This window comes from Homarus americanus, unplaced genomic scaffold, assembly GCF_018991925.1.
Source record: "Homarus americanus isolate GMGI-L3 unplaced genomic scaffold, GMGI_Hamer_2.0 scaffold34921, whole genome shotgun sequence".
NCBI lineage: Eukaryota > Metazoa > Arthropoda > Malacostraca > Decapoda > Nephropidae > Homarus > Homarus americanus.
The window spans coordinates 6660012-6676361 of NW_024741901.1; the positions used below are offsets into that span (position 1 = coordinate 6660012).

Consider the following 16350-nt stretch of genomic DNA (forward strand, 5'->3'; position numbering starts at 1 on the left):
TTAACGCGGTTTCGCTTAGCGCGTTTTACCGTATACGCGGTGCCTCGCCAGAGCCGAACTTTCACTTAACGCGGGTTTTTTCCACGTATACGCGGTGAGTGTCCGGCTCGAGAGCTATTTTTAGATTCGCCCCACCCCCCACCCGCCACCCTGCCTGACTGCCTGTTTTAGCTCATAAAATTCATACAAATTACCCGGCCAGAATAAAATTTACATTGCTGGAATTCTTACAATATGATGATCATTTTGAATATAAACATCATAGATTTTGCATTAGACATACAAATTTTAGATGCAATGTTTACTCCGAGTATGTTATTTTTTGTGCAAAATATATGACATTTGTATTCAAAATATTCCTGGGCTTACAAGGAATCCAGCAATGTCAATTATATTATCCTAACTTTAGTTTGAGGTATTATTTATTACTAAAAAGGTAAATATTCTGGTTTTCCCACACATCTGGTAGGGACGGTTGGTGGGGGGTGGGGGGAGGGAGGGACCGACCGACCATCTGTTACTGTGTGAAGAATATTTTTTTTTTTTTATTAACTGAAGATATTTGTTTTAGCTCATAAAATTCATACAAATTACCTGGTCAGAATATAATTTACATTGCTGGAATTCTTATAATTTGATGATCATTTTGAATATAAACATCATAGATTTTGCATTAGACATACAAATTTTAGATGTAATGTTTACTCTGAGTAAATAAGTTATCTTTTGTGCAAAATATATGACATTTATATTCAAAATATTCCTGGTCTTACAAGGAATCCAGCAATGTCAATTATATTATCCTAACTTTAATCTGAGGTATTATTTAATACTAAATGTTAAAATTTAGTTTTTTCATCCAAAATTTCTTGAAGGGAGGATTGGTGGGGGGTGGGGGGGAGGGTTGGGACTGACCGCACGGTTGGAAGAGGGGGGAGGCAAGGTGGGGTACTTTGATTGACAGATAGTGTCGTGAAGAATATTGTTTTTTTATTAACTGAAGATATTTGTTTTAGCTCATAAAATTCATACAAATTACCCGGCCAGAATATAATTTACATTGCTGGAATTCTTACAATTTGGTGATCAATTTGAATATAAACATCATAGATTTTGCATTAGACATACAAATTTTAGATATAATGTTTACTCGAGTAAATATGTTATCTTTTGTGCAAAATATATGACATTTATATTCAAAATATTCCTGGTCTTACAAGGAATCCAGCAATGTCAATTGTATTATCCTAACTTTAGTTTGAGGTATTATTTATTAAAATTTAGTGGTTTTCCCCCAAAAATTTCTCAGAGAGGGAAGAGCCAGCAGTGTAGTGTGAGAAGAGGGGGAGGGAGTCCAGTCCGTTATTTGAATGGACATTAACTTGGCGACTGTATTTCTCTACTTCTCTTAAGTATTAATTGTGTGCATGTACCATCATAAAATTAAGATGTTATTTTTACTAGAACATAGGTACACCTAAACCCCGACTTACGACTATACGGACTTACGTCCATTGGTACTTACGACCTGCTTTGACCGTACGTCCATACGGGACATACGACTGCGACCGCCGTGACCAAAAATTTTTTCAAATGACGCGCGCATTTTCTATACCGAAACGTTTCCGTCCCGGGCGAGAGGGAGGGGTGTCTTGGGCCGCCTCGTGGGTACACTCACTCAGTGGAGCGCTTTGTTTGTGTTTGGCTATCGTATCCTATACTGATCGCGCTGTGAACTTTCGTTATTATTGTATTAATTGACTTTATAATGACTGGAAAGCGTAAAAGTGAGAGTGCTGGTGGTACTCCAAGGAAAAGGAGACAGACAATTACTTTTGAGATGAAACTGAAGATAATAATGCAGTATGAGAATGGAAAAACAGTAGCAACGATCTCACGCGACCTAGGTTTCTCACACTCGACTATATCCACTATTCTGAAGGACAAGGAACGTATTCGTGAAGTAGTGAAAGGAACAACACCTATAAAGGGAACTATAATAACAAAGAAAAGACAAGGTCCTATCCACGATATGGAAAATTTTTTGGTGATATGGATAGAAGACCAGATGCAGAAGCGTGTACCCTTAAGTGTTCTAACCATACAGGCTAAAGCAAGAAGCCTGTTCCAAAGCCTGAAGGAGCAGGCAGGAGATGAATGTGATCAAACCTTTACAGGAAGTCAAGGGTGGTTTGATAGATTTAAAAAACGCTACAGTCTACACAGTTATGCCAAAGTTGACAGAATGATCCAAGATTCACTTGCTTGCTACAGAGAAATTTATAATGAAAAGAAAAAGCAAACTGTGCAGTCTAAATTGGACACCTATTTCAAGAAGTCCCCCAGTACTGGCTCCTCACGCCCCACCAGTGCTGCCTCTTCACTCCCTCAAGATGATCCAATACCTTCAACCAGCAAGTTACCACAGTACATAAACCTGTCTGAAGGAAGCGACATTGATGACCCACCCAGCCCTGTCTCCTCTTCTGCTTCTTCCAATTAATATAGTCTCCATGTATCCTGTAAATAGAAAATTATGGGGGCCCCGTGTGCATTCAGCTGACTACATTTAAGGTAAGTGCTCAGTCACACTGTATCCATTCCTCATTATTTATTACTTTTACTGTACTGTATCCATTCCTCATTATTTTTTACGTTTAGTGTACTGTATTTCATTGTAGATTTTTAAAAAAAATTGAAAAAAAATTTTGAATTTTTTTTTTTTTGAAAATTTTTTTTTTTTTATTTTTTTTATTTTTATCTATATCGGACTTACGACCATATCGGACTTACGACCTGGATTTGGGTCCCTAACCCCGTCGTAAGTCGGGGTTTAGGTGTATTGTGAAAAAGTGGAGTTTGGGGATCGGGCCAGTTTCTATTGGAATTAATCCCATATGTTCTGTTGTTCACTTAGCGCGGTTTTCACTTAACACGGTACCCTGTGGGTTTTATTGACCGCGTTAAGCGGGGTACTACTGTATGTTAAACTGCATAGGAACACTATGACTGGATATTACATGAATGATAAACTAGTAATTCTTATTAACAGATTAATTGGCACCTTATTATGGGAGGAACTTGGTACAAGTTTAACAAGGAATCTTCTTAGCATTCAGAAAAACTTAAGAACATACAGGTATCACTGAAATTTCAAAAAGTTTTGAGAACATTCTTGGGCACATATGACACAATGATGACCCCTATGAGATAAGCATATTGTATGGTAGGCATGGCTACATGGGAACACAGTAATACCTCCTTCAGTTACGAGAGCTTGAGTAGGTAATCTTAGATGGCAGCAAAAGCATATTCCATGTAAAATCTGAGTCTGTACTCCCCAGTGGTGTCCTAAAAGTCTTGGAGACTGATAGAGACCAGGTACTGATGGTTTTGGGAGAATAGGGTCATCATTCTGATCCACCTTGGGTTCATTTTGTTGTTTTTCTCCTTCAGCATCTTTTAAAATGTTTTTTGACAGTGGGGCTCTGTTGGTTTCCTGAGTTGACGTGTTTTTCAGAACATCACGTCTATGAAGAGCTTCAGCTATCTGTTGAGATTTAGCTTCATTATAGATTCTGTATTGAAATACTTCACTTACGCATACAGAAAATGCAAACATCATTATACATACTACAGTATATGTCATTTTTTAATTATTTTTTTCCATTTTATCATTTCCACCACTTGTCAGCTTATTAACCATTGAGAAGAGAAAAAACTGGATAATTAGTTTACTGGCTCATAGAAGGGACAAGTCTTCAGATTGTTATACTGCTTTGCTCTTTTGGAATGTCTAATGCACTAATTAGTCCAGTAAAGTGGCTTAAGGCAATGATTTGAGTTACATATTCTAGACAAACATTTCATAGCTGTCAAGCCTTTTTGTTTTATAAATTCTACTGGAAGGTGACCTATCTCACAAGTCTTACCATTTCTGAATTTGTTCAGTCACTTTAACTTGTTTTAAAATTTTTAACAAGACCTTTAATTCCTTTTTATTTCTTGTACAGTACAGGTACTTGTCTTTTTCTTCTTTTATCTTTAACAAAGAAATGGTTTACATTGAGTTTGTAGCAGGACAACACTGGCAGAATGAATAGTTTAAAAAAGAAATGAGAAAAAGTGAACAACTACTGTACGAACCTTGTATGAGTAAAAAAATTTTCTGGTGCCAGTCAAGGAATTCAAAAGAGACCAGCGAGCAGCTGGCCCTTTCTTCTCTGCCAGTGAAGACAAAAGGCACCAACTGTATACTCTGTAATGGTTCAGTAAGTTTAACATTATTGCAAATCTATTTAGAAAATCTTGCTAAAATACAAGTTACTAAAGTACTTTGTTGTGTTAATAACATTTAAATTTATTATCCTTATGAAATTTGTGAATCTGATCTACCACAAAAAGTGATGATAATCTTCAGCTTCATGTACCCGCTTTACCACAATGTACTTAGAGAACCTACTTTACTACACACAGTGTTAATAAACTTAAGAATACGTGTTCTATCACACAGTATAGACACTCTTAGTGTACCTGTTCGACGACATAATGTGTTGATATAATCAGAGTACAGTGGAGTCTCATTTTACTTGGGTCTTGCATGTGTGGTTATCGCTTACGTGATTGTTTGAAATGTGACCATAGTTATAGCTCACGCTGAAAGCCATGGGTTGCGCGGGAAGTGGTATAGCATTAATTTAGTGATTAATTGCTTACAGTAAGTCCTCGCTTAATGTAGGGGTTACGTTCCTAAAAATGAGACGTTATACGAAATAACATTAAGCGGATCAATTTTTCCATAAGAAATAGATAAAATACGGGAGTTACGTTCCTGAGCCTCCCTTTGCCCCATGAAAGACATCATATATACAGAAAATCATTGCCATTTCTATAGAAAATAGTGCATACATATACAACTACTAAGTTTGTATTGGTACTCACCGATGGGCGGATGTGGTAGAGCGAGTGTGTGGTGGGTAGTGAAGCAGATGAGGCGGATGGCGGGATGGGAGGAGTATGGTGGGAGCAGAGAAAGAGGGTGGGAGCGGAGGAGGGCGGGAGAGGAGGAGGGTGGTGAGTCACTGAGACTCTGCGCCAAGCCGAGAGAGCGTAGCGCGGCCAGACGAGAGAGGGTGATGCGCTGTAGAAAGTAATCCGTGATGACACAAAATGACGTAGTATCAGATCACTGGGACGTTAAACAAATTTTTGGTGTCTAAGGTCTAGCGACGTAGTACCTAAACAACGTTAAGCGGGACGACGTTAAGTGAGGACTTACTGTATTTAGCCACAAATTTAGCTATTTTAGTCATTTTAGTTATTGGATATTTTGCGTACCGTAAGTAATACAGGTACTGTATACAGTAATATCCCAGATATGTTCCTGAATAATAGAGCGCTATCCAAAACAGTGCTCTAAGGGGTCATTATGCCATTGCATATACAGGGTACTGTATGGATGCATTTCTGATGACATTAGTTTTTACCTATGTGATATATACTGTACAGTATTGTATGTGAAGGGTACATGTACTGTATTAATAAACACAGATTATTACAGTAACGCATCTTTACTAATTAATGAATGACAGTCGGTTGATGAACGAGTGTGAGACAGCGGGGTGGGTGGGTGGGTGGGTGGGTGGGTGGGTGGGTGGGTGGGTGGGTGGGTGGGTGGGTGGGTGGGAGGGAGGGAGGCGGTGGATATCATACGGTTCGACTCTGGCTGAAGCTAATCCAACTCTGCATCACTGAAATTATGATTTAGGTGGGGATAATACAGGCAGTGGAAATGATGGGTGGTGCTGGTGGTGAGGGAGACTGTGGTAAGTGGTGAGGAGGTGATGCCTCGATTGGCTTCTTCGGTAACACTGTCTTTGTTGCACTGCTAGACGCTATTGAAGAGCTGATATCTACCCACAAAATTTAGTGTACAGGTAAGTATATATATGAACAGCAGTATATCCCTTCAACATTGTTGCATAACATCTTAAAATACAGAGCGAGAAAGCAGAAAGGTGTGGGTGACAAAAAAAATGGAGAGAAAAAGAGTGGTAACACACACCTGTGAGTAGCTAAGTGCTCAACAGCTGATCTTGAACCTGCCACTATGCTCTTCAGTTAATCACACAATTTTATGTCCTACAATAAAGACCTACACTTAATATAGAGGTATTACCCTATTTATTATTAAATATGTATAATGTATTGTACAGTACAGGCGGTCCCCGACTTACGAACGCCCACCGATACGAATGGGGTTAAACTTGAAATTCACAGTATTTTATTGACCTGAGGACTTATTTTTACTTTCATTTACTGTATTTTGTAATTTTATTTCTTATTTTGTCTTAAGTGATTTTAGATTTATATAAGGAGTTAGGCTGTGATGTAGTGGGATTTCAAACATTGCTTTGTAAGTATAGGTATGGTATGCATATAGCATGTGTTTCAAATTACATACAAATCCGACTTACGAAAGTCCTCAGGAACAGAACCCGTTCATATTATCTTAAATGGGGATACTGTACAGGGGTTTAATCAGATTTGATATAGGCCTACTGAGGGCTAATAGGAATGAGGCCTTGCCCAATTATTATGTATTCTTATATGATCACCCTCTTATGGTGTTTTATCATAAATAATATGATATACAGCCTTAAATAACAGAGCAAAATACGATACTGTATATAATTTGACTTCAAAATAAAATGACAAGCGAAAGGAGGTGTTGGTGGTGTGGCAGTATTAGAGCACAACGAGTGGAGGCATGACCCAGCAGCAACTGATGCAAATTCTCAGCAAAGCTGAAGAACTCAAAGATGTTTTAAAGCAGTGGTCCCCAACCTGTAGTTTGTGGGCGCTGGAACCATATTTTGAAGTTCGCAAGGGTTTATGTATTAAAAAATTGTGATTTGGTGATTCTATGTAAAAATTAAATTAATGAAAATATGTAATAACTTTTGAGAGAGAGAGAGAGAGAGAGAGAAAGAGAGAGAGAGTCGGTTGTGTACAGGACACCTCCCATAAGGATCTTCAATTCGGTTAACGAACAAAAATTTGATTAACGAAATCCTTACGAACATCACGTTTTGTTGTGAGCATCAGCTGATCAGCTGATGGGCTAGTCTGCCAATTCAGTAATCTTTTCTATGTTTACATTCGTTTCCAGTGGAGTAAATATCAAGAAAGTTGTGCTCTTTAATATTTTTGCATTTTCATAATACAATTATTAGTCATCTTAACATTTATTTAACATATTGATAATATATGCAGTACAGGGAACTAGTTTTTTGTGCACCTATCAGCCGCTTGACTCAGCCAACAGGCAACAGTTGGGCTCTGTTGACAGTGGAGTGAACATCTATTTTGTTGGTGTCTTGAATATTTTGCATTTTCATTAAAATTATTGGTCATTCTGAAATTTAGTTAACATATTGATAGTATATAGTGCAGTGCAGTGTTGATTTAAATAAAATAATCTTGAATTACACCTAGTGAACTTAAAATTTTATGGGTGAAATGACGGCATCAAGCATGGGTCCCGTGAAAGGTCATTTCTCCTCCATCCCCACTTCCTTCTCTTCTCCCTTCTCCTCCACTCCCACTTCTAATTCCCATCATCATCATCAACCAGGAACCTTTTGCATACACACCTCAAAGTAGGAGTACTTTACTGCATTTTTTTTTTTTACTTTGTATGTACTTTTCGGTGAGCTGGAATCAATTACCCAATATCCCATTGAAACAATGGATTTGGTTAACGAAATTTTTGGTTAACGAACGACCCTCTGGAACGAATTGTGTTTGTTAACCGAGGGACCACTGTATATAACTTGTAATAGAACCGTAAAACTCCAAATAATTGTACAGTATTTATACAATTTTTTCTTGGATGTAGATCCAAAGTTTTGGTGCCTTCCACTATATTTACAATGATAAAGGTGGCCCAGAGCTTACAGAAGAGTGACAAACTCAGTGAACAGTTAGACAGTTTGGTGGAACCCTACAGGCAATGTTACCAGGAGTTTATTTAACACCGTCACCAAGATCTCATAACTGCTTACTTTACACCTCAACAATGTGAAGGTGATCAAGGAGAAACCAGTGACAATGACCCTGCCACTCTGGAGATTGGTGATGAAGCTGAAGTCACTTTACAAATGTTTGCAGTTGATTTTGATGGCTTTGAATCAAATTAGCCTTCACCCTCTGCCTCGGACGCCCATCATCTCCCAGAGCTTCCCACACCTCCACTATTCAATGGAGTATCACATAAAAACTTCCTGGGCTTTCTTAAATTATTTATTTAATAATGTAGTTGGAGTTACTGTGACAGTAAGTGTACAAGTAATTTTTGGAAGGTTAAGTAGGTTACCCAAAGTCATTCTAGAGAATATGGAATAAAGGTCTGGCAATTGCAGTACGATATAGTGATTTTAACATGTGTTAAATGGCATCGCTTGCGTGGAATTCTGATGCAAGGACATGTACAGTCAGAAACCATAATCTCTGACCCACTAGGTTGAGTAGGAGGTGAGCCTAGGGTGGTGTTTCTGGTCGGCGGCTGACTGCAATGGCCCCGAGGCCAGACACAGGTTGAACAGGCGAGGCGATAGTTCAACAAATGTACCTCGGTTTACGCGGGTTTCGTTTACGTGTTTTGTCATTTACGCGGTACCTTGCCAGAACCGGGATGCCCGATTTACGCGGTGAATTTACTCATTTACGCGGGTGAAGTAGAATTTTTTAATTTACTGAAGATATTTGTCTTATCTCATAAAATTCATACAAATTACCTGGCCAGAATATAATTTCCATTGCTGGAATTTTTATAAGATTGTGATTATTTTAAATATAAACATCATGAAATTTGCATTAGACATACAAATTTTAGATCTAATGTAAGAATTTTGATTACAAAGAGCCAACATTTTATGTTTTGTGCAAAATATATGACGTTTATATTCAAAATATTCCTGGTCTTGCAAGGAATCCAGCAATGTCAATTATATTATCCTAACTTTAGTGAGAGGTATTATTTATTACTAAAAATGTAAATATACTGTTTTCACCCAAACATTTCTCTGGTAGGAAGGGAAGGTGGGGGGTAGGGAGGGAGGGAGGGACCCAGCGAGCGTGGGAAGAGGGGAAGAGGGGAGGTGGGGTATTTTGATTGACAGAAAGTGTCTGGGTCAAGTATAATTTGTTTATTTACTGAAGATATTTGTTTTACCTCATAAAATTCATACAAATTACCTGGACAGAATATAATTTACATTGCTGGAATTCTTATAAGATTGTGATTATTTTAAATATAAACATCATGGAATTTGCATTAGACATACAAATTTTAGATCTAATGTAAGAATTTTGATTACAAAGAACCAACGTTTTATCTTTTGTGCAAAATATATGACGTTTATATTCAAAATATTCCTGGTCTTGCAAGGAATCCAGCAATGTCAATTATATTATCCTAACTTTAGTCTGAGGTATTATTTATTACTATGCCTTAAAATCTAGTGTTTTCACCCAAACATTTCTCAGAGAGGGAGGAGCTAGCGAGCGTGGGAAGAGGTTGGGGGGGGGGGGGGAGTTGAGTCCATTATTTGAATGGACATTAACCTGGAGACTGTATTTCTCTTTCACTTTACGCGATGCATCTACCCATATACGCGTAGAGTGTCTGGCGCGATGCTATTTTTAGATTCGACCCTCCCGCCTTCTCCTGCTTGGGCAAGCCGCACGGGTAGGTTACGCAGTGGATGTCCCTATCATATGACGTATCGGACTGTGATTGGGCCATGCATCCTTACCTCCCTTCGCTGCTAGCTGTGATTGGTTTAAAGTAATATGACGTGTCCAACCGCGGGAGGGAGGAAAGACGACGCTTGACCGCGTCAGTTGCATCCCTCCAGGCCACACCGTGTAAACCAGTATCCATTGTTCTGTAAAATGGCTTCCGCCGGACCACCGCCCCCAGAGAGAAACCTTGCATTACCTGGACCCAGCCACCCTAAGCCAAAGAAGATACGACGTTCCCTAAGCTACGAAGTGAAATACAAGATCATTCAAGGGTTGGAGAAAGGAACACGTCAAGCTGATTTCGCGCGCCAGCATGGAGTCAACGAATCTACGATTCGTACTATTAAGAAGGATGCAGCCAAGAACAAAGAACACATGAGAATCACAAAGTCTGCAGGTGCTTCAATGATCAAGTATTGCCAGAACAAGGTGCTGCTAAAGGTTGAAAATTTGCTGGTGAGTTACTTGACTCGTCAGGCGCAACGCAACATGGCGGTGGACACGCGATCCGTTTAAGAAGAGGAACAAGATCTCCAACATCAACATTGGTGGTGAAGAAGCGAGCGCTGGCCGTGTGGCAGCTAGAGATTTTCCTCCGTCCTTACGTGAGGTTATGGAAGGACAGTACACGGACGACCAGGTGTTCAACATGGACGAATCCGGTCTATTTTGGAAAATGCTGCCTACCAAGACCTTCGTTGTCCAGTCTACCAGCAAGATTCGGGGCCGGAAGTTGCAGAAGGAGCGCATCACCGTCCTCTTTACCACCAATGCCTCCGGTACCTGTAAACTCAAGTTATCGGTGATCCACACAGCCCGCACGCCTACAAGAACGTGGACATGAGCAAGATTAATGTCCATTGGCTGACCTCACGTAAGGCGTGGATGTTCTTTGCTATGTCACTCTCCTGGTTTGATGACTGTTTCGTTCCCGACGTGAAGAAATTCTGCGAGCAACAGCATGTTCCATTCAACATTCTGTTGCTCCTTGACCACGCACCAGGACACTCGCCACTACTTATGGATCGTCACCCCAACGTAAAAGTGGTCTTCCTTCCTCCCAACACTACGACATTAATCCATCCCATGAACCAGGAGTTGATATGCAATGTGAAAGCTGCATACTCTGCAAAGAAGTTTAAGCTCCTGAACGACTGTACCAACACCAAGGATGAGTTGCGTAAGCTGGGTGACACTGATAGCGAGAGCAAAAGCGACGAGGAAGAGGACAAGGAACAAGAGGTGGTGAATCAAGAAGTTCTCGTCAAACAGTTTTGGAAAAAATTTAACGTCAAACAAGCTGTGGACTTCTTGGTGGAGGCATGGGATCAGCTGTCTGTAGCAACGATTCGTCACGCATGGAGGCATGTGTTGCATGGTATCCCAGGTAAGAGGCGGAGTCAACCTGTGACTGGTGAGGTTCAGTCTGTTACAGTGGCATTGGACCTTGCAAGAGAAGCTGCGCACAGTATTACAGCTGAAGGCTTCTCCGAGACCACCAACGAAGACATCCTGGAGGTGATCAGAGAACCTGAAATGACTGCCGACGAGATGTTGGAAGATGATCATGTCAGTGAAGAGGCAGGTGGTGCGTCAACCCCAGATGAACACAAGTTAATGCATAGTAATGTTAAGGGTGCCATTGAGTGTGCAGAGAAACTGAACTTCTTCCTTTCCAACGACCATGACGATGACCGCTATGAAGTCTTTCATACCCGGCTGGTGCAGGCTATGGAGCCGAACATCAAGGTGTATCAAGACATCAACGCTAGCCATCAAAAAAGCATTACCGAGTTCTTCGCCCGCAACCCACCACAGCCAGCCCGAGCCAGTGACAGTGACAGCAACCACAACTTGTATGAAGTATACAGGTATACTGTCCTCAGTAACTCTTGCCAGATTCTTCACTTTGTGGTATTAACATTATTTACCGCTGCTTAGAGGTGTGATGTTTGATGTTTCATAGTTTAATATTTATAGAAGGCAGCCTAACGAGGTGATGACCTTCACAGCCAGCAGGAGTTGTACTGACAGCCCAACGATGTGTTCAGTGTATCAGAGAACTGTGTATGTTAACACAAAGCATGAGACTTGGTCTGCTGCTGTACTATGACAAGATTATGTAGTGTGGGACATAACATATAATAGATTTACTTCACATTTGTGGCAGCAGTAAAAGTAACATTATATTCAAAGTAAAGGGGAGGTATGACCTGAACGACTGGTGATGAGTATTCAAGGGTATATGATGCTCTGTGTGTTCGTGTATGTGTTGACACTGTGAGCAGCCGTCCAGTAAGGACCCCTGGTCTCACCTACCGCTCGACCTGAGTGGGCCAGTAATTATGGTTTCTGACTGTACCAGTACAATATATCCACACAAAATGAGACCCCACTGTACAGTACATATCCTACAACACATTGTGCTGATAATCATAGTGTACCTATCCCACTACACCTAATGTTAATAAAAAAACAGGAAGAGAACTATATATTACTAATGAATTTTTCACATGTACTTTATAAAAAATAAATTATAACATTTCAAAAAATGTAACTAAAACAAACCAAAAAGTTACCTCTTTGATAATATTCCAGGTGGAATCCTATCTTCCACTTTGGTTAACAGCTTTAAGGTTTCTACTGATCCAATTCTTCGAAGGATGTGCACCAAGACAGTTTCCCACAACTGTCCTATGTTTGAGACACGGGCTTCAGGTGATATTTCACAATTATTCATTTGCTCTTCAACATGTCCATTAATATCTTTGCCTGAGCTAAACATTGCTTCAACTTGATTATCCAAATTTTCTGGATTTAAATCCCAAATATGAGGCTCACCATTTACTTGAAATTCATATTCAAATTTGGTTTGGGTTTTATTATTACTATCTGTCTCTTTTCCTGAAAAATTTATTTTATTCTGACATTTATAACACTTCATGACAGATGAATCTTCACTTGTCATATCCGCTAGTGTATCAAACACTGTTACAAATTCCTCCAGAGGTAATACCTCCATGATATCATCAAGGAGATGTATATTACAGTTTTGAACAATGTATGGAAAACACTGACTAAGAGACTGCAGGTTGTATGCTACACTAATGGTACAATATCCCTTCCAGTATCCTAAGCTTTGACATAGCTCAGACACATTCTTAGCATCCAATATGTCATAGGTCAGCAGGGTATCTGCAAGAGTCTCTAGTGCCACAGGTCTGTAACGTGGTAAAGGCATCCCACAACTGCATGAATATATGCTAGGGTTAGCAGCACTTAATAAGGCACTTAGAATGTCATACTGAAGCTCTGGACATAAACTCCAATAATTCAAGTATAATTTCGTCAAATTTCTATGACGAGAAAGTTCAGTCAAGTACTGTAAAAGGTGCTTTTGTGACTGTGATATACTGGTTGTACATCCTATTTCTAATGATTGAGTTGCTATATGATTTAATATAAATATCACATCAACTATCACAGTAGGGTTTTCAATCTGAGCTGCAGCAGTGATGAAATTCTTCATATTTCCAGAAGAAGCAAGTGTGTGGAGAAATGACACCCGCTGAGATCGAGTGAAATCCAAATCAGGAATAATGTCAGGCAAAAGATGGTTACTAAATTTATCATTATCTCTTGTTATCTTTTCAAGAAGTGCTGTCCAAGTCAAAATGTAATAATGTTGGCCCAGAGTTTCTAAGGCACTGAGAAGGTTTGAGTAATGAAGCAAACCACAATCATTTGATATTAGATAGGCATACAAAAAGTCTACTTTCTTAATTCCTTCAGGTGTCAATGGGTGTTGTAGAATGTCTGGCTTATGCATGCCAGAAGCTATTTTAGTATTGTAAATACTACTGATGCTTACTCCTGCCTGTAAACACTGGAGAAATAACTCGGTGATCTGTTCAAGGATGTCAGCACTCATTGCAGATGGCTCAAAGCCAATATCATTACTGTCCCAGTGAAGAGAATCACATGAAGTCCCTCCACTCCCATGTGAATGCGAAGAATCAACTGAAGATAAAGACACAGGTCCATCACCAGGTATATCTTCACTGGCTTGTGGGGAGAGACGTTTATTTACTTGAATCTGCTGAACAGTACTAAAATATACTTCTAACCAATGAGTTAAGAGGTCATAAGCTTCTGTTCTGTCATCTGTATTTATTATCTGCTGTACAGTTGATGTCACCAATTCATGCAAGTTTCGGACAACTCCTGGAAGTTCTATGCTAGGTCGTATCACTTCATCCGTCAGTTGAACAGCATTTGACCTATTAGCAGATGGCACAGTCCCAGAATTATTACGAGACTGTCTCTTCTTTGGTTTTGTTTTAATCACAATGTTTGTATCAAAACCATCTGTTTGATCATTGTCTCCAGATGCGCTGCTTTGTAATTGATCTTCCTGATCTGTGTTTGAGTTGCTTCCAAGCATATCTAACATAGAAAATGAACCATCTGTTGATTTCCTGGATGGCACATCTCCTGATGATATTAGTGGTGTCACACTTCTTAGTCTTTCTGTCAAATTCTTAGTCCCTGATGTTATAGTTCCAACCATATTAGTGGCAACATTCTCCATGAGATCCTGTAAGAGAGTAGCAGCTTCTGAGCCAGGATGAATTGGAGCATAAGCAAGGTTATAAAAATTATGGGAATCACATGGATTAACTGATGACTGATTACTATCCAAGAAAATTCTTGTTGCCATCTCCAGGTCAGGTGAGCTATTATCAGAAGAGAATAAAGGATCTTCATACATTTCTAAAGAACTCTCAAAGCTCTTATGAGACGATTTTGGGTCAGACTGTTGAGAACATCTTCCTGAGGAAGGAGTAGGACTACCAGTATTGAACTTCCTATCAAGATCAGGATCTGGACTGCTGCTCTTTCTCTCTGATGAGTGTGAGGCAGTACTGCATCCATTGAGGGACTTATTAGATGACCTAGACCGCAATGTGTCCTCACTAGAAAAGTGATTCAAAGATATGTGACTCTGTACTTCCTGCAGGTATGTTGAAGTACTTCCAAGATCTTTATCCACCTGTGCACGATGCAGTGGACTATTTTCAACTGAAACTGTGCCACGAAGAGCAGCAGATCTTTCCTCCTGTGCTTGATGCAGATAAGGTTCACTGTACCACCTTGTCACTGACATTGGTAGAAACATTTGATGACTAAATTTGAAAAAAGTACTGAGACCATCTTTAATTTCTTCATCTTTAAAACTGTCATTCTTGACATAAGTAACACCAGACTTTGAAGGTAAAGTGTTGCTATGTTTATCTTTTTCTTTGTCTAAACAAGTGAGAGCTTTTAAACTCTGTAGTCTCATTTTTATGTCTAGACTCATTATTTGATTAGAGAGATCTGTCAAAATTTTTGTTTCTAGACGAGACAGTAATTCAGACTTGCAGAAAACTTCTGGATTTTGTAAGCACAGTCGAGCACATTCGACTGGCAAGTTACGTGTGTGCAAAACCAAAATTGCAATATCTACTGTAGTTACCATAAAGTTCTGTATGCACCCACTCCCAGTTTTATAGATCAGTGTGTTCCCTGAAACCTTGACATCAGTGACACTGTCAGAAACACTAATCCATAAAAGTACCTTAGAGTTTGTTGGGTCTATAATATACAAACCATATGTCGAGATAGCAAGGAGATAATTGCTGTAAAAGCTGAGCATTTTGGTAAATGCTACACTGACTGGTGGATGTAATGCAACTGGTGCTGCCCTACTAAAATTTGGTGCAGCCTCAGAATATTCTCTTTTAAAAATTTGATTCTCAATGGGATCTCCATCTTTCTGATCCACATACTGAGGCTGAGACTCCAATAAATTACTACCTGGTGACTCATCAATCTCATCCAGCAATTCTTGTTCAGAAAATGATCCATCTGTGAGAAGCACATCAGCTGGAGGCACCATAAGAGCCCTTTTGAGTTGATGAGTAACGAGGACTTTTCCTGAATGATCTGCCTCCCATATTCTTGTACCTGGACGAGCACAAAATATCCTAGCTGCTACTCCAGTTGACAATACACCACTTGCATTTTCTCTGTCAGGTTTAATGTTTTGATAGGCTTGATCCTCCTCTACAGCCTCATAACAATCTGATAATCCAAATTTTCCTGAGCTAGATAATGCCTGATCCACACTTTGGCGATCCTCTAAGCTTTCATCTAGTTCTTTCTGAGTATTTCTTGTATACTGGGTGGCTTGACTGAAGCTACTGTCTGGGTTCACCCGACAGAAGCATCCACCATATTCACCCTGTCTTAACTTTGTCCCAATCTGTGTGAAAGTCTCGAGGCTTGTGTTGCAAATGTAAGAACGGGCGAGAGTTGACACCAGAAGGTAACCATCACTATAATCCAGCTGCATAACACTTGATTCCAGAGTCATCAGATGCACACAAGAACTTCGAAATAGAGAGGCAGTCTGCAATAAAATAAAATAAATATACACTTGGTTATGATAAATTCTTAGATTTTAACTAATGAGACTTTTAGCAAGTACAGTAACTGTAC

The 16350-nt window shown here is 39.5% G+C and overlaps 1 protein-coding gene across 3 annotated transcripts in view; it reads right to left on the reverse strand.

The window, feature by feature from the left end:
- Nucleotides 1-2874: 2874 nt before the first annotated feature.
- LOC121876180 overlaps nt 2875-16350 on the reverse strand; it is an 85987-nt gene continuing 72511 nt past the window's right edge. For all 3 annotated transcript variants that reach the window (XM_042381138.1, XM_042381140.1, XM_042381141.1), the window contains exons 6-8: nt 12387-16261; nt 4147-4258; nt 2875-3550 (exon numbers count right to left, since the gene is read on the reverse strand). In XM_042381138.1, coding sequence (XP_042237072.1) covers nt 3143-3550; nt 4147-4258; nt 12387-16261 — 4395 coding nt within the window. In that variant the 3' untranslated portion in view covers nt 2875-3142. The remainder of the gene's footprint in view (nt 3551-4146; nt 4259-12386; nt 16262-16350) is intronic.